Here is a 26,091-nt window from a genome sequence, read left to right on the forward strand (position 1 = left end):
TCTGGGCTGTACCTCAGGTTGCCTGACTCCATTCGAAGGGACTTGGCTGAGGACAAGCTGTGTTGCTCTCTAGGGTTACCTCTGAATATCAGATGGAGCAGAAAGGACCTACAGAACTTGAATAAAAAAGGAACACTGATGACAAGCTGCAAAAGTAATGGATTCCATCATGAACGGGATGGTGACAACTTCCTTCTGCTTCATGTTCCAAGGCTTCATCTAACCCAGACAGGAACTCTCCGTTAACTTTAGTCAGACCTCACTGGAGATGAGGAGTTTGACTGAATACAAATACTCACGTAAATTAAGTCTTCAATTAAGTCTCTATAAAATGATGTCTTAAAGCATAAATAACCTTTTTACTAGTTTGCTAAGTGATTGGAAAAATGACAAGGTGAAACGTGTGCTAATAATTTAAGCTAATATTTCTCATTTCTATTAAATTGTTAAACTACAGATAATCCTTAGAGTATTTTCAGCAAACTGTTGCAGTTTCTAGCAAAAAAAATACTCTGAAACAAGCTGTACAGAAAAAAAACCCATGTAATTCAAGAGGGAGCACAGAAATTTTGGAAGTGATCAAGGCATAAACAAAAAACAAGAAATGGAAATGAGCATTCAGAACAGCAAAATATATTTAAGCAATATCACAAACACACACACACAATCTATTTACAGCTCTAAAATTGGTAAGTTCCAGTAAAAATCCTCTCACAAAAACATATTTATAAACAAGAAACTTAACCCAGATACACTGTCTGCTGCTGGCAACAGAGGTGCTTTACAGCTATCCTAGCATTAATTATGTCTTTGCAAAACAAAAGGAAAACTTAATAAAGGTGAACAAACTGTTTCTGGGAAAAAACTTGAACTGAAGGCTGGACAACAGCAATCAGATGGCATACATAGCAAAAGGAACTGCAAATACGTAACTCTGGTAGTGCAAAAATGAAGAAAAATGGCTTTTTTTCCTGCAATACTTGTTCAGAGAAAAATAGTATCGTGAATTTGCAATTTAAATTCCTTTTAAAGACTTGTATTTGTCCAACTTAGTGCATTTGTATGTTTCAGCAAGGCTGACACCTTACCACCTTACAGGAGGTAAATGAAACAAAGTCAACATAAAATTACTACCATGATATAAATTTATAGCAACATTTGTAACAAAATGTCTGAAATATACAGTAGAGAGACAAGCCTCGGAAAAAAAAGCTTAGATTTTTCTGCATCCAGACCATTCACAAACACGTTACCACGAAAGAAAAACAACTTGTACATAACTGAGAGCACATGTAACATTCTTTGGAATAAGATTTTAATTTCTCTTTCAAGCATTGCCCCTGTATTTCATATAGGGAACAGCAGAGGGATAACTCCTCACTGGGATTAGGAGCTCCTGCTGTGTTGTCCCTCAAGCAGGTGCCCAGAGCTGGGCAAAGACCACAGAGTCGTGTGAGTGCCAGGAACGGGAAAACTCCACCTCCACCTGGGGATGGGGGTCATGGTAGGTAGGACACCTTGGTATTAGTTGGTGTAGAACAGGGAATTAATACTGCTGAACTCTTGAGGCTCATCAACCCACACCCTGGGGTTCATTGTGTTTTGATAAACACAAGACAGTCTCTTTGTCCAAAAAGGCCTCGTAGTATTGAATGGCTGTAAACATTTATTTTAGATCAGCATTTTCACCATCCCTTTGTTGTTTAAAAAAATAGTAACATCAAAAGTAGGAATACCTTAGCTCATGTTAAACCTATCTCATATTCAGAAAACTAGAGTTCTTAACTGAGAAAACGGAAACAATCTGCAAACATGTGATTAGTTTTGCAAATAATCTTTTTGCTACATTTTTAACTGACTCTATCTACGTTGCAGAAAACTGCCAAAAATCACCCAGTTTATCTTAAGAGAAAATCTATCAGTTTGATAAGGAAGCTGGAGTTCATTTAACAAACAGAGGCAAACGATCAGCACCAACTGTTGCTTCTGTTCTGCCCAAAGCCAGGCCCATTGTTGCATTTTTCCTGCTCCTCTTGAGGTACAAAACCAAAGATCCAGAAGATGTCCATAAAAATGTAACAGTAGCAGGTACAGACTAAGATTGACTCATTATAATTAGCAGGAAGTGTTACGGTTGATACTCAAAGCTGTTCCAAAACAGAGCGCTAACTTCTTGATTTTCAGATATTCAGAGCATGACTATTAGGTACTACAGCGTTACTTTGTTAAAAGTGCTCTAGTTGGAACAGTTTATGATGCAATCAGATGAACTTTTACTGAAACAGCAGTCAAAATAATAGTGATTTTAAAAAACAAATGATTGCCTTTATGCAATCTTTTCTCTCTATACTCAAGGTTTGTTGACCAGGAATGGCTGAAAATTACTTCTGCAGAAGGAAGAAGTGCTGCTGTTCTGCAATTTGACAGATGCTTGTTCAGCCTAACTTCAAGTATCCAATTTATATGCTTGAATGAGAAGCTTACGTACCCAGCCCAGGCTCCAGAGGATGACTAAGGTTATTAAACAGACATGAGAGATTTGTCTGCTTGACCTTTGGCGCATGAAAGCAAAACCAAAACAAATCTAATAGGCACAATCACAGAAAAAATAATCTTAAAACAGAGATGAAATGAGTCTTCCTTTAGAAATATTTAACTTGTAAATCCTAAAATATCACTATTTTGAAGTTGATGGGTGTAAATTACTCTGGCTATTGCAAATGTCACAATTAATCATGCATTTTATTTTTAGGAGTTAGTAACGATACTAGTGTTAGTTTCTCTAACTTAGCTGGCTAAAAAGCACAACAAGAATTAGAAAAACCGTTGATGGCAAAGAATTAAGGAGCTCCTGAAGTATTTTCATGTATTAAAAAAAAAAAGAAAAAGAAAAAATATATTTGATACAAATGCCTAATGTTTTTATTAAAATACTGATGGAAACTGAAAAAAGTAAACTCTAGGTCTACTTGATTGCACACACCTATGCATAAAGCCCACAACAAAGTGTACTGCCTTAGCTGCTTAGTTGTTTCACTCCTTATTTTCTGCACTTGAGAAAAAGAGATCAGAAAGCTATGCAGCTTCTCTGACTGAAGAGGAAAGGCTGGGGTAGGAGTACCATCCAGCTCTGTAAGTGCAAGAATTAAGATTAGGACCTTGTGGCTGGGAGATCAGAGTTGAGGAATACTCAGGATTCATCCTAAGGGCAGGAGTCTGTTCTTTCTGACAGTGAACTCATTGGTCTGATCCTGTCCTCAGCATTTTACAGAATTAAGGTCTTAGGCACAGCAAAGTCATAAGACAAGCATGGAAGCAAGGAAACACTTGTACTTCCATCTTTTATCTATGGAGTATTTTCTTTGTTAAATTCCTTGGGTTTTGTTTTTCCTTCAGGGTAGTTTTCCAAAACACAAATGAGTAACAGCCTGGAAAAGACACAACTACCCTAACAGGTGAAGGAAAAGCTCTCAGTGCACATTTTATTCTGTATATGAATTAACTACTGGGAATATTTAAAACAAAACAAAAACAAAACAAACAAAAAAAACCCCAAAAAACCCACCTGCAAGATACAGAATTTTTGAAGTAATCCTGAAAGTTTTAAAAACTGCACTCCAGAAAATGTAGTCCAAGCAGCACCAGAACATTAGAGCATTGCCTGATTTCCTTGTTTCCTGTGGCAAATTTCCACTGGTTGCAGTGGAGAACTGAGGCAGGGGCTGAACATGTAAAAGGAAGTAAAACTAAAGATTCTTGGTAGCTACTTACATACAATGGCTATTCATTCTTTCTTTTTTGACTCATTGCTGTTTGATAATACCCTTAACACCACCATATCATTTCAAGGACATATATAAATTGATTGGAATATTAGCTTGGTTCTTTTCTGGTATTTGAACTTAGAGTGGATATAAATGACAAATAAGCATGCTAGAACATTCACAGAAGCTGCTGTCCATCAAACTGGTGACTCTGAATGAAGGCTGCTTAAAGTAACACATATGAACATGCAAACTGTCTCCAAAATGCATGGTCATATTCAAATAGTCTCTAACGTACATATAGACCAGTAAAAAACCTCAAATACCCTACTCCTATCCTTTTCTGTTTAAGATTGCAGTCTCTAACTGTTGCATATACTTTAGCTGCTCAAAGAGCTCAATAAAGTGAGTGTAGCAGATTTTTTTTTTTTTAGAGAAAAATAGTCATATAAAAAGTTTTAAGTACAGTAAAGTGAGAAAGTTCCCAGAGCTCTCACTTCATTTCCTCTTTGGTTCCTAATTAGGATTTGACGAGTTTGAAGCCCTGTCCTGTGTCCAGCACTGTGGGAAGAAACCAACTCATTTTCAATCTTCTCAAGCACCTAAAGCACGCTTTACAGACCCAGAACAGATTGAGACCACAAAACCAGTTTGCCAAATGTACTAAGGGATAGGTGATACGTGGGAAGTAGATCATCCAGTGTTTGGCAACATCGCTTCCTGTTGGCAAATGCAAAGTGTAGTCGCTCCAGCGTTTCGACACCCCATAGGCCGCTTTCACTGTACGTCCCTTTTCAGACCAGCTGATGTTGCTGTCGGGGTTACAGTTGTACTCAACCCATTGCCTGGTGAAATCACCAAGCTGTGGAGGGTCGGCTTCCTCGATGTCTACAATCCTGGCCATTTCTGCTCCTTGCACGGCAACGTACTGGTCATTCACTTTTCTTACTTCTCTAACCCAAGGCTGAGAGTTCTCACAGTCTAAAACGATGATGAGTCGAGAACAAAAAGTGCCGTTCTTTTCTCTCCACCACTCCAGGAGCGTGTCAAGTCGTAAAGCATCACCTCCTGCAAGAAGGGAAAAATATGTAAGATTAGCAGGAAGAAACAGAAATCTCTGCAGAATTTTGGGTTCCAAGAATCCCTTATTTTAGCAACCTGGACAGATAGAACAGAAGTTTTCAACTGATCATCCCTGGTTGTAGATGGTGCAGAGCTCCAGAGAGACATTAACTGATTCCAACTGACTTGCTGTGGCAGTTGAGGCCATTAACTTGATTGAAAAAAAAATATTAATAAAAATCCCTCACAGGGTGAAAAAAATTACAGCCTGTTAATGAAATCTGGAAATAGCTAAAACAGAGTTTATTTTGTATTACATTCTTATTAATCTGAAGAGGAAAAAGACTCTTTTTAATATGGTTTTATTAATTTTCAAGAAGACTCCTCTTTCAAGGAAAAGAGAGGACTTTTGAACACAACACATGATAACAGTTTCAAAGCACAATGAGAAAGAGACCTGTAGGCACAACCACTGCTTTGGCTTGAAAAATTCATGTGACCAGAAATGGAGAGATTCACTCCGCAAAGTTGTCTTCAGAGCATCAAGACTAAAACTGGTATGGACTTACGACTCCATAAAACAAAAATCTCATGAGAATTCTTCCATAATAATTATTTCCAAGCAGCTCAGAAAACACTTGCAACTGGAGCATCCAACTTTTCATGTTCCATTTCAGCTTGTGCTCCAATGATACTTTGAAAGAGCAGGTTGAAATTAAATAGTTACAATGGGGAGTCCTTCTGCTTAAAGAGTAATGGATACTGCAGGATCTATGCGGCTTTGAAAAGCAGACTACTTACTCAAGTACCTAAGGAAAACATCTTGCAAACAAGTGACTAAATCTCTGTTGGTTACACCATGGCTATTTAATTGAAAGAACTGATCTAACCAGGTGTTGGCAAGTTAGAGCCAGGATACAGTTTTACACCAACAACACCCTAATTTGACAATGTCAACTTAAAAAAAAAAAAAAAAAGGCAACTTTATGAAGAAAGGCAGAAAATTGGGACTTTGAAATAACTGCATTTTAAGTCCATAGTGATTTTCACTGGGGATATAATTACATTTAGAGGTATTTCAAATCTTGTTAGTAGGAATTTAACTAAACGAATGCAACTCAAACAGAAAAGGTGCATATTTCAGCGCTCACATTTCTACCTGTAAGGGGTGAAAAAAAATGCTTGGAATTAATAGCTCAGAGTTAAAGCTTTAAGCATGCTATCACAGTGAAAGTAAAAGCAAAACTACAGGGCTACAACTTTCTCCAAAAAAATGCAAACCTGGAAAATTTAGTACCAAAGAAAATCTTAATATACCAACCTACAGTCTTGGTACATGATCCCCAAATTGCTGTGGTTATTTACAGCAGATACTTGCATAGAAGCAGTTTCCCTTTTCCAGGTAAGCCTTCTGTATCAATTATCAGTAAATATTTAGTTATTTGTTCACATTTTAAAGGCTTATAAGTAATCTTTATCTAGTGCAGCTATGCAGGAGTGCAGGTCATTTCAAAACAGTACTGGAGAGAACTGCCCAAAGAAAACCATCTCATTCTTCATACACACATGAACACAGGCTTAGCTTCTAACCCTACTGACCTCAAACACACATGGACTTACCAGCCAGCACAAGACTTAGGCAGCAAGCTGTGTAAGAAATCTATGCATCTGGCTACATCTGGCTCTCTGGCAGGTTCTGGAGGCAGCTCAGCCAGCAATTCCAGCAACAGAGACAAAGCTTCATTAGCCCAGCTTTTGCCTTTGCCTTCGCTCAGAGAACATGACCTCCCAGGTCGTCTGCTCATACTTCATGCATGACTAGTTAATAGTTTCTCTCATACACGACTGTGTTACATATCACCTCCAACAACTCAGAAACATCAGCAGCAGACTAATAAATCCAGTAATTATCCTTTTAAAGTTACTATTACAAAGCAAAGCCTGCCCTGCTACTGCTGTGCCCTACCACAGTGTAAGCCAGCAATGAGACACTACTCTTTCTGTTGGATCCAAATGCTGTATCTCATTGTTGCCATCTCTCTTCATCCTCTCCAGAGGTTGGATGGCATTACACATTACTGGAGCTGATGACCAAGTGTTCCATCTGTCATGAAACGACACTGTCTAATACATGCAGTACAATTATAGACTCGAACAGCCTTCATCTTTTCAGATAATACTTCAAATTACATTCAGGGGCAATGCTATCTGGAAGAAGTATCAGCTTCCACCCCAGGATTTATCTAAAATTAATCACAAAAAAAGCATGTGAGACATGTCACAGCTGCCTGTTCCTCTTCTTTTGGTGACTATGCATATCTCCTGGTAGAATACTAAGTTGTGGTGGGTAGAGAACTGAAAAGCAACTTTGAACACCACTGCATTTACACACTGCATCTTTTAGCACATCTTTTTATTGTAACAGCTACCTTGGCCCTTATTCTAAAAGTGAAGATCAGAGTTTAATTTAGTCTACAGCTACCTGCACAAGTGTACAGAGACCTGGGCTCCCCTCTCACACTCCAGGCTGACCAGACATAAGCCAGAGCTGGACTGGAAGCTATCTAATTTTTGCAGTTAGTTACATATAGGCTAGGAAGCTGCCCATGTCTGTTCTGCCAGCTGGAGCACAGGTGGGAGGCAGAGTTTCCCTCCTAGCTTGTTCCATGCAACATGTGGACACACTTGACTACTGCAAGGGGCAGCAGCTGCTCACCTGAATAAGACCACCCTATTCCTGGAGAAGTCATTCAGCCACTCTGGTGTAGGCTCTCGTGCTAAGCTCTCACTATGGCTGTGGCTTTTTAAAATTGCAGATAGAGGTGAAGCCTTTGAGAAAAAATGTGTTGCCCTTCAGCAGGTCTAATGGCTGAAGTACAGGGTTACACCAGAGCAGGTATATGGCCTCCAGATGAAAACCAACCTGCGTCTGACTCAACATGACCATACAATAAAGCTCAACTCTATCAACAATACCCAAGAGCAGATGCCCCTGGAGAGAGGCTGCTGACCAACAGCCAGGAACTCACAGGCAGAGCACCATCTGTGACAGTGAATTATGCCCCAGTAAGAAAAAAAAGCTGCAAATTTTCAACATATTTACTGTAAGATTCACTTTTTGCACACACCAAACTTAGAAGACCAGTTCCATGCAGCAGGAGAGTAAGGCTAAATGTACCAATAATTTGGAAACTTTGGCAGGTTTACCAACAATTTTTATACAGTTGAGATATGAAGAGATCAAAAACAGTCTAGGAAAGGGGGAAATGCAGAGGTCTGGGCCAAGCATATGACTAAGCATTAAACAGCCCTTTATTATAGGGGTTTGTAGTCTTGAGGCTACATTGCACACACAATGGCTCCCAAACTCTAGGATGTCACCAAACTGTACCTGTTTCCATGATACAAGGTTTGCTATATATTTGAAGAACTGCTCTTCTACCATGGATTGTATAGCTGCCTCCTCTTTATTTTGTTAATTCTATCTTTTACAAAAAACAGAGCACATCTTAAGGACATGCATGCAGTCCTTCACGACAGCCTAGCTGACACAGTGACACAAAACACTGTATAATTCAGTCAGAAGTAGGTGTGCTGGCTCTGCCATGTCCTGGAAATGAGAAGATTTATGCTTGTTCATTACAGGGAACAAATCTTTCTCAAAATACAATGGAAATTTGTCTTCAGAGCACTTTACTTTTCAGGGAAAAACCCCCACACACTTCAAAGTTACCTTGTTGAATCGTAAGAGGAATAAGAAATCATGCTTAAAATTCTAAGCGTACACCTGGGGTCAACCATATTTAGACAATTTTGAGAACACCTAAAAGAATTGTTAGCTGCAAAAGTATTTTTGTCAAAGTGACTAGATACCAAAAATGACACAAGTTCATCCAGTAACATACCCAACTGTCTACAGAGCAGGGTGAGAAAAGATCTGCTTCTTTAGATCAAGTTAACTACATGCCTAAGAGGCTTCTGCATGACTCCATTCTCTCCACGAGTAGAGGCAGTCACCCTGCAGCCTTGCCCATTTTGATGATTCTTTGTGGCCTCTGAATCTTCTAACAGCCGTGTTCTATATACTACCCTGTCTTCCTTCCCTGCCAAGGAGCTTGTATGAACCTGCTATCCAAAGACTGGTGGCTCTGTCTCATCCTAGACTATCAGACAATAAATGTCACCAGAACATTCAAGATTTGCAATACACTCTGATTTTTTAAAAGAAAGAATTAATTTATTTGGAAAGTATATAAATACTAAAACTGTTAAAAAAACCAAAAAAAAATAGTTACCTGCCAGTGCCCATTCGCCAGTGCCATGTGAGTGACCACTGTAATATAAAATGTAGGTATCATGTCTGGGTCCATCTGCTGTCCGAAGTTCAAGAAAAGATTTGATCTTGGAGTGAAGGGTATCAAAGGTCAGTCCACTGGTAGAGTAATCGCAACCATACGTCTCAATCATGTGATATGCAAAAAACCTTTGGATGGCATTAAGCATGCCTGTAGACCTCAGGTTTAACTCCTGTACATGCTCAGGTGGAAGAAGAGTTGGCTGGCCATCAGGGCTAAAGAAAAGAAAAGAAAAACAGCTATTACTATGTTTTATAATTATTTCATGCTTAGTGGACTTCTAGCAACTGGTGATTTTTTTTTCCTCTGTGCATATTTTTTCTGCTATGAAGTGGCATTATTCTAAATTCAAATTTACTTGAAATGCACAGTTTATAAATAATTCAAAATACTGTATTTGAGTGAGGGACCACTATCTCCCCCTCCCCCTGCCACACTTCTTCACTTCAAAGCATAGTCCTTACTCAGCCCCATGCTACTCCTGAAATGGGAGGAGGAGGGAGGAGAGAGGGGCAGGTGAAGAAACACACTTTTTAAGTCTACATAGCTGTCCATTAATCATGACAATAAGAGATTTGGTCTTGCAAAACACCCAGTTATGGAAGCACTCTTCAGGATGTATTTTTCAGAAAAAATAAATGTATTCATCACTCTTCAGCCAACGTAATAATGATAATGATAACGATCATGGCTGATGAATTGGCCTGATTTACACTCAGTTACAGACATGGAGAGGTTTTGTGGGTGAAAACATGGAGATGAACTTACTCAATTAATACCAAATAAAGCTTCTGTCATATATATATATATGCATGCATGTATGTATTCTTCATGTATTTTGTTTGCAAGTCGGTGCATAAAGCTACCTGGTTTCTTCATTGGTCTAGGTAATTAAATGTGCACCTCCTCCTCACCTCCCTTGTGCCTTCAGGAAGGCTAACGTTCCACTGCTACATTCTATTGAATACATCATTGTTACTATATTTGTCTCAGCAAGTGAAGGAACAGCCAAGCTTTGTTAGTAAGGAACCTTAGTTCTGACAGGTCCTAAACAGTTGCCTGAGAGTATCTCATTCACTCCAAAATAAGAGGGAACTGCCAGAGCCAGAATAATTTAATACAATGAAAGCATTAAATTGTTGCCATGGCAACAAAAACAATTTATTTCTATTGTAATGTAAATGTGGTCATTTTTTTTTAATCATAGCATGGTTTGTTAATCCCTAACAATAACTGACTACATGGATTCTTTAGAAGAATGCACAGATTAAAACTGTAGATAAGTTCATAAAATTTGTTTTTACAGTATTTTACACTATTTAAGATACAGTGATCTAACATCAGCACACTACCTTCTGTTGCTTTGCCCATTGTTTTCCCCATCCACTGAATCCACTACACATACAGCAAGCCGGGCAGTTCTCATAAATTGGACAGCTCTATTTTTAAGCCTCTCTGCTCAACTCACTACTCGGTTTTTTTCATAACTCAGAGAACTTATAAAGTTTTAAAAAAAATGTCTATGCACCATTTTAATTATATGGCTAAAGTAGCATCTGCAAGTTCAAAACTTTTAAGAAAAACACACAAATGGACAAATAATAAACATACAGTCCCTCCACCTTGAAGCATTTCTCATATGGTAACACTTATAATGGAACAAAAATCAGCTGTAAATTCACAATACCAATAGCTGAAATGTAGTCCACTCACAAATCTAATTTCAATGTCCTTCAAATGTAGATAACATCTCTTTTAACAGAATTCAAAACTGTTTTGAACATACCTGGTTTATTAAATCCTCTCACACAAAATATCTGCATTCAGTCAAATGCCCCAATCCTCCTTTGCACGAGATACCGAATGTGGAATCTGCCTATGCATGATTGGTGCATAAAGCCATTAATTGGCTTTGTAAAACCAATTTAAATATATATAAAAAAGTGGAGTTGGAGTTACTAATTCCTTCTGAAAGGTGAGGAAAAGGAAAAATGCAAAATCTGCCTATTATTTCAATTTGTATTTAATTATTGAAAAATACAAGCAAGAGCACTGCGTTGTCTCTATAAGCTAACAGTACACTTTCAGTGCCTGAAGCTGAAATACATGATAACTATACCTGCAAAAATTGGTGGGAATCACAACAGCATACCCAACGCACGTTCCTCCCAAGCAGTTTCCCAGCTCATGGAACAGCCCATGAGCCATCGACTCCAGAGGTAAAACGATGAGAAATACACTCATGAAGATCCCATTGGTTGGCTAAAAAGAGAATAGAGAGATAGAGGTATTGCATGAAAAATCCCCCCTATCTGTTGGTTATAGTGTTATGAATAATTGCCTCTGTTTGGTCAAACATACCCCGGTCCTGCAACATGCAAGTTATTATATGTAATGTGAAGGTTTTTTTTCCTCATACTACATTGTGAAGTACTCCAAAGACAAATGAAAGGCCTGGGAAAAGGTGGCTCATAAGCAGGGATCACTCTTCTGAAAGGAATGCATTTGAAAACATTGACAGCACACAACTTGGGTTTAAAAGCCCTGATCATAGCTTAGCTTTACCCACTTCAGCAGGAAAACCAAATGCCACAAAATTATTGCTGTGCATAAAATAAATAGATTGGTAAATATCTGCACAATCAGGCCTTAATCAGTAAAGTACATCAGAAAATATTATGTATCTAGCATCGGATGATAGCATACTATATAGCATCATTAAAAATACAGACTTAAAGATTTCTGCTTTTTAATGCCAAGAGCTTTCAAAATATTCTTTGTGAAATACTGTGTATCACACAAAAGATGACCTGTGCAAACGCTTATGAACATGAGTGCAATTAAAAAGACAAATCTTTATCAGCTACATATATATCAGATATTCTTTCTCATCTGAATACATAGATGATTTCTGTAAAAAAAGAAGGTTCAAAAGTTAAGTCTTAACCACTACTGCTAGTAAAATAAAAATGGACTTCTGAAATGCCAGCTGGCAGTGAGAGGCAGAGCAGATACAGATTAATTTTAATTACTTTAAAATGATGTGAGTGGGTTTAACGAGGCATTAAATGCTTTAGAAAAGGTAGAAACAGTATTATAACATAATTAACCAAGAAATTTAATATCCATGGTGCAGTTATTAAATACTGAAGTTTGTTATACAGCAAAGGAAATAAAGTAATAGCTATAGATTTCTGTCTTCCGAAGAGCCTTGTGGCCTTTGATCATATCTATGTTTTAGTTGCCCTCTTTGCACAAATCTACAATGTTAATGTTTTTAAAAAATTTGGATACAGCCTTATTGTTTAACACTCAGTGAATTGATGTGGTCATTCAGCTCAAAGCACAAAGCTATTAATAATTTGGAAAATAAATTATACTGAAAGAAATGACACCTAAACCAACTCAGTTCTCATCAACATGTGGCACTAACTCAACGATGTTCAGTTTTTAAGCATATCAGTATACATGACTTAGTCTGAAAGAACAGCTTTCCCCTTCTACTGTTCTTCCTGCCCAAAGGAAGAATACCATTTGCCACCTGTCCCGGATTTAAAGTGTCCCATTATACTTCTGATGCAAGTATCTCACCTATGTGTCCTTGAAATGGTGACAGCAACGCTTCTAACCACAAATAAACACCAGAAGCTGATATTAACTGATAAATAAACGAGAAATGAAAAGTTTATTTATTTAACTTCTAGCTCTTGAGGACGTGAGGATATGACTTTGAGCAGACATTGATTCATGTTACAGAACAACCACGGAGAGTTTCCCCTTACCCACAGCCCTGTGCACCTTTTCAAGGGAGTGCTGTTAATATTTCTCTGACTTGCTAACATTTGAGCTACAAAACTGGTTTGGATCTAACAACTCCATCAAACAGGTGGTAATGCTAGTGTTAATACTGCAATCTGATTTCATGTGATATAATGTAACTTGATGTTTTGGTGCTAATAATTTGAATAGACAAGGAGCAATGTGTGCCTATGAAGCACATAAATTTTAGGAGATTCAAAATCCCTTTTATGCACATCATTTTTTAAAGCCATCTCAGGAGATACTCTGCATGCTTCCAGATACATTCCTTTCCTTGTCCCATTCTCACCTACACTCAAGAGGGTCAGGATCAACGAGTGAACAAACAGATGGAATATATTTAAGACAAGTGCAGAGGATCATTCACATAGTGATTCTCAAGTTTTGTGTCAGATAATAAGGATTTTCAGAATAATACCCCAAAAGTCATACAATTAACAATTACCTGAAATCACCAGAAGACAGAAAAGCTTAAAACTCTGTAACAATTATGGTAAAACCTCAACTTGTTTTGTTGTCAATAACGAGAAAAAAAAATCCTGTAACTAAGACTTAACAGTTTTTGTGAGATGTGTATCAGCAGAAAGTGCTGATTTTTGCTGCTCAGTTTCCCAAATCCACTCTGGAAAGGAAAAGGACTCAGAGCAGAACCAATAAAAACTTACAAACATTTGGTTAGTTTGCGTTCTACAGACCTTTGGTAAAATAAAAGACTTTGACGAAATAGTGGAGCTCCCCAGCTAAATTAGTTTCAATTTTTGGAGACTTACTTTTGCAACTGTAGATACCAGAAGAAAAAATTGTTTTCAGTTACAAAAAGAACGAAGACTTGGATTCTGCAGAAACTGAAGGGCTTGTCTGGAAAAAGCTTCCTGTTCATGATCAGCTAGTTAGAGTATTCTCTGAACCTTGGAAAGGCTGAATGCATGGACTGGCAAGTATTATAATACATTTTTATGACCAGCTCAGCTTTTCCACCATATATCAATATGGCTTACATAAACATGACTTTTCTTGGAACTTGACAGAGCAAACTGCTCTTACATCACAGCAGTGTTTTGATCACAGTGGAACATATTACAAAATAAAAAGCACATTTGCCCATAAAACCTACAGCAATTGCAATATCCCAAAGAATGCTATTATATTATTACTTTACATGAATTTTATTGTAGAAGTTTTCTTACAACGTGCCACATTGTTCTATAGTCCCTGCATTTCCCCCAATCCCCTAAACACTTGCAAGTTATTAAGCCCACAGTTTTCTGCAATAACACAACTTGAGATTATCATAAAGATAAATAGTTTTTACCAAACTTCTAATTGAGTCTTACTGTCTGACTTCTAAAAAAAAATATATCTACATTTAATTGTTGAAAGTACTCCTACTAATATGAAGATACTGGCAAGAAAATTCACAAATACTTGTGAGATAGTAGGTCAAGAGAGGTTCTCCTCCCCCTCTATTCTGCATTGGTGAGGCCACATCTGGAATATTGTGTCCAGTTCTGGGCCCCTCAGTTCAAGAAGGACAGGGAAGTGCTTGAAAGAGTCCAGCGCAGAGCCACAAGGATGATTAAGGGAGTGGAACATCTCCCTTATGAGGAAAGGCTGAGGGAGCTGGGTCTCTTTAGTTTGGAGAAAAGGAGACTGAGGGGGGACCTCATCAATGTTTACAAATATGTAAAGGGTGAGTGTCAAGACGATGGAGTTAAGCTTTTTTCAGTGAAGACCAGTGATAGGACAAGGAGTAATGGATACAAGTTGGAGCATAGGAGGTTTAAGATGAATATCAGGAAAAATTTTTTTACTGTAAGAGTGACAGAGCCCTGGAACAGGCTGCCCAGAGAGGTTGTGGAGTCTCCTTCGCTGGAGACATTCAAAACCCGCCTGGACACCTTCCTGTGTGACGTGCTCTAGGTGACCCTGCTCTGGCAGGGGGGTTGGACTAGATGATCTTTCGAGGTCCCTTCCAACCCCTAGGATTCTATGATTCTATGATTCTATGATTCTACACAGAAACTGCAAGGATCATCTCAGTGATCTATCTTGCTCTCTATCCTGCTTTGAGTTTGTATCAAATATTAAACAGAAATGGGAAATGCGCTCTAAAGTGTCACGAATCAACTCGGCTCCATCTGAACTTTCAACTAAGTCTTCATTTAGTGGTCATCTTCTGCGATGGAGTAGAAAAATATTGTCAGTATGGATATTTTACATTTATTGACATCCATCTAAGGTGAGGATGCTGATACTTGCTCTCAGCACTTTTTCAGCAGTTTTGATACAGAACAAATATATCACTAACAAATATAAAAATGATTAATGATGTTTAGAGCAGCTATACATTAAGATAATAGAATATTTTAATTCAGTGCTGGTGGCATTTTAGAATAGCTGAACTATAAGAACTTGGAATAGCAAAAAAAAAACTATAATTCAGTAATTACTTTAAATCTGAAGATAGGTCCCTCTTTTAAGATAACAGCTAAGATGCCACGTGGAGACTGTCAGTGCTTTACTAAATCCAAAAGACTTGATGACTGGTCCTTAATGGAGCAGATGGTCATGGATGCATAGTCAGAGTCAGAAAGGGATTTTGTTCCTTCATCTGTTCAGCCCATTGTCATTCTGTTTTCAACTGCACTAGCAATCTCAGCCTGCAGTACATCTCTGCACTTGAAGTGCCCATTGATTCCAGGCAGACTGCTCAAAAAGCACACAGAAGACAGAGACTATCTCAGCAATCCCACTGAAAACATGAGAAGCCACTTTATCTCTCTTTTTTTCCCTTTGGCTGTGTTATTCTAAATGAATATTTAGGAAGTACAGCGTGTTCTCATTTCAAATAATACAGAAAAGCTAGAACAAAAAAAAAAAAATACTTCTTGCCTCTGATGACTGAAATGACAGACAATAAAAGATGGGTGAGATTCACTAGTAGTATTATCTGTCCACTTTCTTTAGCTTTTCAAGCAATGGTTATGGTTAAGTGTAACTGTCAAAACACCAGAAGAATTTAGAGGACAGCCAAAATACATAATTTTATACCCATGGTAGGACAAATCCAGTCCCAAGGAGTAAATCACCATTGGAAGTGGAATAATTCTGAAACTGTATTTACTGACATGTGACTGAAAAACATAATGAGGAGGAAGAAAAAAAAAAAAAAAAGAAGTATTAGTTTAAATTGTAAGCCAGTGACAAAGAACTATAGGAGAGCCCTTCTGATCAAAACAGAAATAAATTCCTAATGAGATGTCAACTAAGGTGATCACAGAAACACTGAACGGTTGGGGCTGGAAGGGGCCTCTGGAGGTCATCTGGTCCAGCACCCTCGTCCAGTAAGGCCACCTAGAGCAGCCTGCCCAGGGTTGTAAGTAGCAGATCAACAACTAAAGAGGTTTACAAAGATGTTTTTGTGTATTTATAAGCAAAAATTTTGCCCTGCTTTCCATCATCCAAGTTGAATTTTTACTTATTTATATATATATATCCATATATACACACACGCTTAAGTAAATACAAAATAAAAAGTTCTGCTTAGCTACTCTGCAGTGACTCTGAAAAAAGAAGTATACACTCCATGATGGAGAAGGCTCAGGAGAAAAAGGATAATGTGATAATTAATCTACAAGTATTCAATGGATAGCTTATTCCAAATGAAAACAAAATATGCATATTACAGGTAAAAAGAAGCTTAAAGACAAAATTTATAAAGTTAAAACGTAAACCAAGTATCAGAGGAAACTGTGTTGTAACAAATTCTTAAATGAAAAAATAGTCTCTAGAGAACACTAAATAATCCATTACTTCTGACTATTAAAACTGCCCTGGGAAAATCTATACAGCATTTTGCAAAAAAACAGTTGTCCCTCGCAGACAGATTTAATGTGTTATATTTCCCATCCCTAACTTCTCTCTTAACCACAGAAAAGCCTGTGCTTTTGTCTACATGCACTTGTCTCAGCAAAACCCAAAGTGGTTGTCAATTTAAAAGCATACAAAATGGATTTCTGATTTTTTTTAATATAAACATTTGAATTCTGAAAGTAATGAGAGTTTGACAGCAAGCTTAAACCAAAAATCACATTCTTTAGACTAACAATGAATACTTTATTTCTCTTGTTACCAGAGATCCCCTTCATGACCTAGAGCCTCTAGAAGTGGTGGCATCAGCAGCAAGGTGTGCTGGATGTGAGCAGGAAGCCTGCCATGGAACTCGGGACATGACTGGAGGGGCAGAGAGCCAAGGAGGGCTGAGCACCAAGGAAGAGGGGAAGGAAGGGAGCAAAAATCAGAACAGTGAGTGATTTATAGAATAAATTATGAGCCGTGAGCAAGCGGGATTCAGGATCCAGCTTAAGAGATGACAAAACAGTAGGGAAAGAGGGAATTAAGGTATTACAAAAGCAACTGAACAGAGAATTCTGTAAATAAACAGTGAGACACAGACATGCAAGTCAAATAGGCAAAGAGGGGGAAAACTTCCAGTGAGGAAAAGAAAGGAGGGAACTAAAGATGACCAGCCAGAGAGGTGAAAGGAAAAGCAGCAATGGCATGGCTATTTGAAAAAATATGGAGAGAGGCCAGAGGATGCAGTGGGGCCTCCAGGGGGAAAAGGAAAAAAACTAAAGTGGATAAATTAAGCCTGAGGAGGACTGGATTAAAAATACAAGTCAGGAGGAAGAACAGGTCAAAATGAAGGAGAAAGAGTGGGTAGGACTTGCACTGAAAAAAGTGATTTAATCTCTGATGTTAACAGAAGCATGTGCAAGTAAATATAGATTTTACTCAGAGAACTTCTTACTACTCAGAAAATAATCTTGTTTTTAGAGAAGCTGAAAAGTTACCATCTTTAATTTTAGTAAGGCATTGGAAATTGAGCTTTCAAGACAAAACAGGCAATTGCACCACAATAAAGACTACAAAATCACTAACTCTCTCTGAAACAAGAAAATACTCACATACAATAAGCTAACCTTGCTTCCATGAATAATTTGAGTTCAACAGTACTGTCCCTTCAAGTACAAGTACTCAAGCATATAATGAATACTATTATTTTACTAACCCATAAAATTAACTAAGAACAAGAATAATGTACTGAAAGTACTTCATTCCTTTACCTGTCTCTGACATAGTTCATTTTTCTCTGGGTAATATTACATACAGGTCTTCCCAGGGATAAGAGACATGCTTGGCATGACTTCTGCTGGATCTTGTCCCACCCAAGAGCCTAATTACGGACAGGCAAGTGAATAATTGCTGAAATGAGTTAGGCAGAGTTAGAGTCTATTGATCTGACTGAAACTATACAAATTTAGTAAAGGCAGGTGCAGAACACTTCCTGCAAATTTTGCAAGGAAAATATCAGTGTATTCCTACCAACAAGTCAAGGTGTCTTTGCATTCCAGCTAAAGCAGGGAATATTCTCAGGGGTAGACCATATCCCAAATGAAACATACCCCAGAGAAAAGCTGTCACACTGCTTTTGAATGCAACCAGCTTTAACAAATTACTTTTATACTTCTGATGTTTCTGGAGTTTATCCTCCAGTTTCAAACAGACCTAACTATTCTTCTCTTCACCTTTAAAGCCTAATCTGTTGGAGAGAGATTCTGCTTTCAGGAGCCGAAGTTCTTCCCAAGCACATATTGAAGCACTGGGAAAAGAGACTTTCAACCCTTAGCTTATTGCATGGGCTAAGCTCCCCTTAAAGAAAGGTCCTTGGCAAACAGGACTTCCAGCCTCAGCAGTTCTGCATAAGCCACAAAACTACTGTGTGAGAAACAGTGAGTTAACTGACCTCACTTTGAAGGCCCTTCCAAAAAAGGAGATTTGATGTTTTTCTGGTAATTTTAATCAAATAGGATACTTCTAGACACCAATTAGCAGACAACTGCATCTTTAGGTCTTGACCTTTAATGTGCTTGAGATTTATATGATGCACAGATATTACAGTTACTAAAACCATTAAAAGGACATATATAATGTGCCTATAATGAAGTTTTACATGACACACAACTCCTCCCTTCCACCATCCCATTTCTGTCTGTAACCTAACACACACAGCTGAGCTAGAATTTTTATACGCTAGGGTTAATTATTTATATCTGACTGTTAGAAAGTACCTTTCCAAGGCTCTGGTTATCCAATTCTATTCACCACATAGGAGATCAAATGACAGACAATGAAGCGATTTCAAGTCACCTCTCTTATCAAATGCAGTATCATTAAACAAGCTTTTGGTACACCTTCAGAGTGAGGAAAAGTACAAATGAAAAATGCTTCACCTTCCAGGTCTCACAAAATATTTCAAATATAATTAGCACTTACTAAAATGACTAGATAAATCCCAAACTGAAGTTGCAAAGACTGAAAACTGCTAATCTTATGCATGATACATTTTAAACAATTTTTAAAAGAGCAAACACATTTTAAGGAACTGGTGACTGAGGAATACTTAGTGTTCCTAAGAATGTAGGAAAAAATCTCAGTCAATTTGTTTCCATGAACTTGTCCAGCTTCCTCCTGAGCCTCAGCAACCTGTCAGCAGTTTCTTAAAAACACAACCAACCCAAACAAAAACCTGAAATCCCAGCCCTCTAAGTATTTCAGCATTACTAGGTTTCAAAGCCATGAAAACAGATTTTTCTGGCACAATGGATTCAAAAGCAAAATAATTTCCTAAGTAAGTAAACTTAAAATACTTCGCAGACTTATTTTGCCCCGGAAGCATTAACTCTTCCCATACTGCCTACATGAAGGTGATATGTTCCAGTTGCCTTAACAGGCTACAGTCAAGGCAGCACAAAGTGTTAAATTTGAAGCGCAAGCTGGTGAAACCAAGGGTTTCAATTCTGAATTGCTGCACCACAGCTTACCATCAAATGTCCCAGAAATGTTAAGGAGCCAACAATTTCAGGAGCATTCTCAAGAGGGACATCAAGATAAATAAATGATTATTTACCTGCCAAGAAACAGCCCCCAAAACAGCAGTTGCGACAAGGCTGAAAAACACGAGCTGTTCTGAAATTAAACAGAAGTGACGCATTCCTTTAGATGCCATAACTCTGTCAAGGCTGTTGTTTTCTGCACGGTGTGTATAGTATACCCTGTGACAGTCATTTAGTTTTGTGTGAAAGCCCCAAAGTGTTATAAAAAATATCACATGACAGATCATCCAGAAAATTCCAAAAATAGAAAAACCAGGTATCACAAAATACCAGAGATCCAAATCACGTAGTTTAAAGGCTGCAAGAATGAAAAAGATGAGTTCAATGACCCCAACTGAGATGACAGAAAGCCTTCTGCAAATTCTACCACGGTACAAGTAGGGCTTCCATCGCTCAGTGACCGAAAGTCCACTGAAGTAAACGTCGAGAACGGGATCTGAAATCAGGCAGCTGAAGAAACATGCCAAGGCAAACGGGTTGGTGGGGATTTGCAGTGATGGAAAAAAGAGTAAGGATGTGATGGCTCCAAAAATGGCCAAATTTGGAATTGCCAAAAAAGACTTCATACGTAAGTCAATAATCAACATGGCCAAAGCCACGACCAACAGAGTAACGCTCACAGATTTTTCTACCAGCATAGTTGTGCTGGCAATTGCAAATCCAATAAGCTCCAAAAGTTCAACTGTTGTCAGCAGAGTCGGTCGATGATGTATACAACCACAAATTCTCTCAATCAAAGCACATAATATCCTTAAAACAATGGCAGAAAGGAGCAAATATTTAGTAGCTTCTTCTTTCACATCAGTTTTGAAGGTAGAATTATTAAGAAAACAGAGGAGGCCAAGCAAAAAACCAAACCAAAGACTGGAGAGACTCAGACTTGCTGTTTCCATTGAAAAATAGTAGTACAGTATGCTGGCAATTCCAAGAACAAAGAGACCCAGAATAAATATTACCAAAATCAGTGCATCCGCAGTTTTTTCCCATCTGACATAAAGGCCCATGCAAATGGCAACCAGTAAGTTGATTTTGGCAAGATAGCCAAGGTATCTGACTGATGAGTGCATGTTCACTTCTCCGTTTGCCTCTTCCAGCCTTGTCATTGCTGCATAGAGACAATGACTAACCAAGTAACGCAGTGACCTACACATGTAAACTGTAGTTAGGGGGCTCCACCCACTTGACTGAAAGTAAATATTTGGGTTTCATCCAACAAACACAATCCAATAGCTGCCTTGTGTAGTATCATTTGAGGAACAGTCATCCAGAATCTCTGAAGATCTGCAAGAATAATTAAAAGAAATGTTAGTGGCAAATAATTCCTTTTAATCGTACATAGCATAAACATGACACATCCTTTCTCATCAAGGAGTCTAACATCTAAATTAAAAACCAAATAATAAAGATCAAGTGTGTTGTTAAAAGTCATTCAAATTGGGGTGATTATTAAAACCAATATAAAGTGGGTTTTGCATAAATCTTACTTCCTAATTCAAATGAGAGGAAAAGGTAAACCAAACCTGGCCTGTGCAGGTTTTGCACAAACCCCACACATTAGGTATCTGTACTGGATATCTGTGGGTATTCAATATATTTCTATGATACCCATTACCTTCTAAAAAAGTTTAAGATTGTTTTCAAACATTGTTTTACTTCACTGTTACATTTCGTAAGATCTCACTTCATACTACACCTTTTCAGTACGTTTTGCAAGACTACTTTTTAGTGGTCAAATAGCTGCAGGATTTACAAAAAGAACTTCATAATCAGTTAATGAGCTCAACCCACAGCAGATCATGGAAAAAGGATATTGTAATTATATCCATTTCACAGAAGAGGAGTAGACACATGGATGTATAAACTGATCTGGCAACATTATCAGTGACTTTTCCTAATGTACAATCAAAGCCTTAATTTTTACCCCTCCAACCCACATTTTTCCCCACAAAAAAAAAAAAAAGATCAGGGTAAATATTATATTTAGGACATACACTTCCCCTACTCAGATCCATTTAACTGATATGCTTTTCTTTTTAATAAAGCATAGGAACAGACAGAACAATTTAGGGGGAATTTTGTAAGAAAACACGGCTAAACAGACCTCACTGGAGATCATTCCTGTTTTATAGGATAAGCATCTTCCTGGTCTGAACTCACTTTTGAAACACAAGGACCACCGTAATCCTACTGGTGTTCAATCTTACTGAGTGTACACATAAACAATACTACAAATTGCTACAATTAGGAAAAAAAGTTATTGAGGAAATTCCATTTCACTGTGTTTATATACTTTTCCACATATCACAAAATTGTCAGAGGCATAGTTCAGAGCTCTCTAGTTAGAGGCAAAAAAGGTTTGTACTTTGAACTCACAACCCTGCACTGTAAGCAAGATGTTTTTAAAGTGACAAATGGATAAGAATTACTCAAAGAACAAGCATTCTGTGAAACTACATATAAAGAGAATAAAATGTACTTCTGATTTTGATCCTCTTGCGCCTAGAAACTCTAAACCAGGAGTCAATGAAGGAATAAAGCAGAGCCTATACCTCCAGAGAAAATATGGCAGAAAACAACAGGTGGATCACAAGAAAGTAGAGAAACCAGAAAATTTTCATCTCTGATTTCTTATGAAGTGTTACAAATTACCAAGAGCCCCAAAACAACCAATTGATCAAAAGCCTTTAGTTAAAACTTACTAAAATCCTATGCAGAATTTACATATATATGTAATTTTTGCTTTTAAAGTTATTAACACAGAGTTTATATCTAAGAGTGTGATTATGCAGGTTAGGGATAGAGTCCCCACCACACAAGATGACTCTTACATAGCCTATATAATTTTTAAAGTAATTACCTAAGCTGCTGGTATGACAGAGCAACCAACACATCAAGAACACTCAGAGCTGGGTTACACATTATTGCTTTTAATTATAATGCTGGGAGAAGTATAAAAGGACACCTTGAATAAAACTCAGAAAGTTATTCTCATTTGATTTTTAAATTCTTTTTTTAAACTAGTGAATAACAAAAGAAAAAGTGAATTGACTAATTTACCCATAAGCTTTAGCTGATTTAAAGACTGGCCCCCAGCATAACACCATCTTGAGTCACTGGCCTAGAGACAAACAAGGCCTAAGAAATCCTATTGTTTAAATTACTTAAGCTTGGAAACATGTCTTTTCAAATTATGTTAAACACTAACAGCATTGCAAGTATTACTTGGAACGACTAAACATTTAAAAGCTGTTTAATTAAAACAGAACACATAGCACATAGTTCAGGCCAATGGCTATTAGATGATGCCATCGCAAGTTAAAGTTCTTTGGATTTCAACTGTGCATTGGTCAGGAAAGCCAAGGTGCATGCAGAGAACCAACCCAAACCATTCTATGATTCTATTACTTTAATGGTACTCATAATTATTAATGGTTTATACCTATGAACTTGTAAGTTGCTTGGATGCTTAAGATCTCATGTCTCCCCTCACTTGGTAATATAATTACAGTTCCTCTCGACCTTTCATTTGTTTCTACTTTATATAGCTAACACAGCCCAAAGCTAGCTGTCATACTCCAGGTCACAATATATCAGGTATGATAGCACTGTTTACAGTCTGTTTCTTGCACTACATCAACATTCACTTTATGGACAACTTGAGCCATTTATTTCAAGTCCCTCTCCCTGCCTCCAGTTACCTCTTGTTCAAAACATTAATGTAGAGGAACAATTTCCCATCTCCTTCCAACTCACTGCACTGATATGTGACTACTGCTACACTGAACATCTGCCATGCCGTCCTGTTATCTTGATTCCTGAGCTTTTCTGGAATCCCTCCAAGGCAAGAGGCTAACACTATAAACATTCCCTAGACAACAGCATCATGGAAGTCAGCAGGCTGGCTCACAGGCAAAGTGGGGGAAAGCTCTTAAAATTTTGCTACAGTCGCTAAATTATTTTCTGGTGGGATTGTTACAGTAGCAAACTCCCTTGCAGGAAAGCAGCCACTCTGACAGAACATCACTCTGTCTGGTTCAGCTCATGCCACTTGAAGTTTTGCTGCCATCACATTGTGAGAAACCTGAAACAGAAATTTCTCTGCTGCTGCATCGGGTGCTGGGGTGGGGGAACACCCCTGTGCCTGGCAGAAAGACACTAAGTCTGCTAGAGCACAAGCTATTTGCAGAATGACAGCTTGGCCCATGAATGCAATTTTCTCTCCCTTATCTTCTGGCCAATTACCAAGAAATTGTACTACTAAACCTCAGGATTAATCATTAGGCTTTTTTTAACCAAAATACATGGTCAGCTTTTTGGTGAAAAGAGGAAAAGGAACACTTTCATGATTATCAAATCCCATTGTGCAGCTATTACCACATAAATGAAACCCAGCAATTCAGTCAATTTTAATGGAAAATTTCAAGATCTGAGTTATTCTTTAAAACTTAGCTATTTGTTACTCATTTCTGTTAAGACTGAGACTGTTTTGAAAAAGACTGGTCAAAGTCAGGGTGGTGGTACTTTTGTTTGGTTTTTAAACTAATGGCCTTACAGGTTCAGATTGCAATGCCTGTGTTACATATCTGAGCAAACCACATGATGCAGATCAGAACGTGCAGAACCACATTTAAGTATTTATCAACTTTTGCAAACAGAATTTTAAGCAAAACCTGGAGTCTGAGTAGAAATTTAGAAACCAACCATCCAAGAGCTTTCCTATATGTAAAGGAACCGCAAGAAGCATTACATGTTGGGCAGAGAATGAAATGAGAACAGCCCTGAGGAAACAAACTTGGCAATGTTTGTTGATGAGAGGCTCAACACGAGCTGGCAACATGCGCTTGCAGCCCAGAAACCCAACTGAGTCCTGGGCTGCATCAAAAGAAGCATGGCCAGCAGATCATGGGAGGTGATTCTACCCCTCTCCTCTGCTCTCGTGAGACCCCAGCTGGAGTGCTGTGTCCAGTTCTGGAGCCCTCCATGGAAGGACATGGATCTGTTGAAATGGGCCCAGAGGAGGGCGACAAAGATGATCAAAGGGCTGGAGCACCTCTGCTATGAAGACAGGCTGAGAGCATTAGGACTGTTCAGGCTGCAGAAGAGAAGGCTCTGGGGAGACCTTACAGCAGCCTTCCAGTACCTGAAGGGGCTACAGGAAAGCTGGGGAGGGGCTTTTTACAAGGGCCTGTGAAGACAGGACAAGGAGTAATGGCTTTAAAATGGAAGAGTGTAGATCTAGCTTAGACATTAGGAAGAAATTCTTCACTATGAGGGTGATGAGGTTGCCCAGGGTAGTTGTGGAAGCCTCAACCCTGGAAGTGTTCAAGGCCAGGCTGGATGGGGCTCTGAGCAACCTGCTCTAGTAGGAGGTGTCCCTGCCCATGGAGAGGGGGTTGGGACCAGATGATCTTTAAGGTCCTTTCCAAGCCAAAGCATTATACGATTCTGATTCCCAAAATAGGTTTTACCCGAATTTGTCTAAGAAAAAAGAGCCAAAACCAAAAGATGGTTCAGTAGTTTAACTGCAGTTGATTTAAAGTCCAGATAAGGCTCATATAAGCCCTGGAACCTCTTTCCTTCACGTTTGTTCTTCCAGTTTAGCACATATTTTTATTAAAAAACCCAGCTTTATGAGACTTTTGAAACAAAAATTCCTATTTCGTTAACACAGGAATACAGTAGACTTAAACCTCAGGTGAACGCAACACCGAGCCCGCATGCGGGATGACCAGGCTCAGACAAGGGAAGCGCACCCGGCCGAGGCGCCGGCGGCGGGGCTGGGCTGGCCCGGACCCGCAAGTTTAAGGACAGTACCTGGCTCCGCAAGGCAGGCGCTGCCAGCCGCCCCGGGAAGCTGCTCGGTGCAGCCGGCCCCGTCCCGCGGGGCCCGGCCTGCCCGGGGAGGCCGCGTCCCCCCGGGGCAGCCCCAGGCGGCCCGGCGCCTGGCCGCGGGGACGGGGCCCTGCCCGCGCACGCAGCGCCCGGGCAAGCCTGGCCCGAGCTCCGGGGGCCGCCGCCGCAGCCCCCGCCCGCGGGAGGCCCCCCGGCCCCGCTCGCCCCCGCACTCACCTCAACAGGCGTCCCGGGAACCCCCCGGCCCCGCGCAGCGCCGCCGCCATCATGAGGCCGGGCGAG

The 26,091-nt window shown here is 38.9% G+C and overlaps 1 protein-coding gene across 1 annotated transcript; it reads right to left on the bottom strand.

Moving 5' to 3' along the window:
* Positions 1-525: 525 nt before the first annotated feature.
* On the bottom strand, positions 526-26,091 carry TMEM168 (transmembrane protein 168). Its single transcript, XM_051632475.1, has 5 exons — positions 26,026-26,091; positions 19,971-21,237; positions 11,301-11,443; positions 9,122-9,396; positions 526-4,832 (listed from the first exon to the last, which is right to left on the bottom strand). The coding sequence occupies exons 2-5, from the start codon at positions 21,105-21,107 to the stop codon at positions 4,285-4,287; spliced, it is 2,103 nt and encodes a 700-aa protein (XP_051488435.1). The 5' UTR covers positions 21,108-21,237; positions 26,026-26,091; the 3' UTR covers positions 526-4,284.

The sequence above is a fragment of the Apus apus genome, chromosome 1 (assembly GCF_020740795.1).
Source record: "Apus apus isolate bApuApu2 chromosome 1, bApuApu2.pri.cur, whole genome shotgun sequence".
Classification (NCBI taxonomy): Eukaryota; Metazoa; Chordata; class Aves; order Apodiformes; family Apodidae; genus Apus; species Apus apus.